Source organism: Phytophthora parasitica, assembly GCF_000247585.1.
Source record: "Phytophthora parasitica INRA-310 unplaced genomic scaffold supercont2.7, whole genome shotgun sequence".
NCBI lineage: Eukaryota > Oomycota > Peronosporomycetes > Peronosporales > Peronosporaceae > Phytophthora > Phytophthora nicotianae.
The window spans coordinates 1279064-1280861 of NW_008648993.1; the positions used below are offsets into that span (position 1 = coordinate 1279064).

Genomic DNA, 1798 nt, shown 5'->3' on the forward strand with positions numbered 1-1798 from the left:
AAAAAAACACTTCGTTACCCGTTTTCGGTAACCAAAGAGAAAATTAAATTAATTTGTTGGGTACTTGGGAATAGGGCGGATTGAATGGGCCCTGAAGATTTCTAAAAGCATTAGCAACAATATCCTCCCCTACTGCACATCTCTTTCTTAAGCTAACACGTATCCGTGCTATGTGATTGTTCTTCATGTGAAAAATATATAATTTGCCTACACCAGCACGTGAGCGCTCCGATAGCCGCGGTGTAAGTGCCAAGAAGTATACATTACCCAAGGACATGTCAACTCCAAAAGTGGTTATGTTCCTTCTTTATTTAATACACAAGTTAAGCATAATTTGAAGTTTGAACGAAGAGAAAATTTTGCTTGTTGCCGCATGACGACGACATGTAACGTCACGTATGTATATATTTTTGTGTTGCACAGCTATTTGTGTACACCACACCCCACGACGCTGATAAACTGCCTGTGTGGACCACGCCATATGGCGACCGAGTGCTTAAGCCACATGCGTGTCGACGACAAGGCAGTCGACAAGCTGGTGACGCGCGCAGCACACGCTATCCACGATCACACCACCACGGTGAACTCTGTACAACTTTAACGCGTTGGGCAAGGTCCTGGTCGACAGCAGCAGCGATGGCAGGTTGCGCGCTCAGGAGGCTGAGGCTGCGGCGCCGCTAAGAGCACTGGGTCAGTACAGAGTGTGAGGACGGTGCGCTGGTGCTTGGGCACTAGATGCGACCGCAAGTACGTTGCGGGGAGGACGAGTCATGCAGACGCTGATGCGACGCAAGGGCAAGGTGCTGGAGGCCGAACGCTCGCCCATGGCGTCGTACGAAGTGATCACGGATCGTCCGACTGAAGTCTGCGAGTTTGGGACGCTGTGCGAGGTGTGCGGCTGAAGTCGTTGACTTGTGTGTCGAGCTGTAGCGACATCGCATCGCCGTCGGGGGCAGGCGCCGATTTCATGCAGTATGCAATGCACACCAGGAAGATCGACGCGCTTCTGCACACAAGAACGAGACACTGCGTCCTGGAGCTACTCGGGATGTATTCTGAACAGGCCACGTCCGTGAGCTATGGCGGCAACGAGCCGCTCATCACTTCCAGAGACCACTCGCTACGCGCTATGGATCCGCGCGATTATGAGGTACTGAGGGGGCTGCATCACAAAGATAACCAGCGCGGCTTCGATTGGATTCTGGCATCGCTGCATCCGGATGACCAATATACTCTGACCGGAGGTGCTTTTATTGTTTATTCATCATCAGCGGTTGAAAGGCGCGTTCACCGCTGGTTGTGCACTTGTGTGTGGTCCTCATTGATCAATATGACTAAGATGTTGTAGCTGAATGACGCTAGATCAATGCTTTCCATTCCATCCATCATATTTGTTTTTAAATGTTTCACGGTTAATGCTGCAGCTAACGAATTTTTGCTGAAGAAATAGAAAGAAACTATTGTTGAAGAAAGTAAACTCCAAGAATCATAACCCGACAGACTAACCAAACGCTTCATACTTGCAGATCACGGCAAGGTCCGCTCCAGCGTACATCCTGTCCTGCAAAGGCACATCCACCATCCGAGTCGACGGCCAGCAACATTGCCAACTCCATGCGTTTATGGTCCGTATTCACGTCAGCGGTGAAGCCATCGGTGAAGACAGGCGCCCCGTGGAGCGCTCCCATAAAAATTGACAGCATCATGGCGGGAGTCATGCTTTCTTCCAACTTTGCATCCATTGTAGTGTCGCTGTCTGGAAACCCGCGCGGCGCACGGGTATTCATACAAAATTGGG

At 50.4% G+C, this 1798-nt stretch overlaps 1 protein-coding gene across 1 annotated transcript; it reads left to right on the forward strand.

The window, feature by feature from the left end:
- Window positions 1-770: 770 nt before the first annotated feature.
- Window positions 771-1450, forward strand: PPTG_05448 (hypothetical protein; the record flags this gene model as incomplete). The annotated part of the gene is made up of 3 exons (XM_008898997.1): window positions 771-892; window positions 931-1244; window positions 1425-1450. The coding sequence occupies 3 exons, from the start codon at window positions 771-773 to the stop codon at window positions 1448-1450; spliced, it is 462 nt and encodes a 153-aa protein (XP_008897245.1).
- Window positions 1451-1798: the final 348 nt, after the last annotated feature.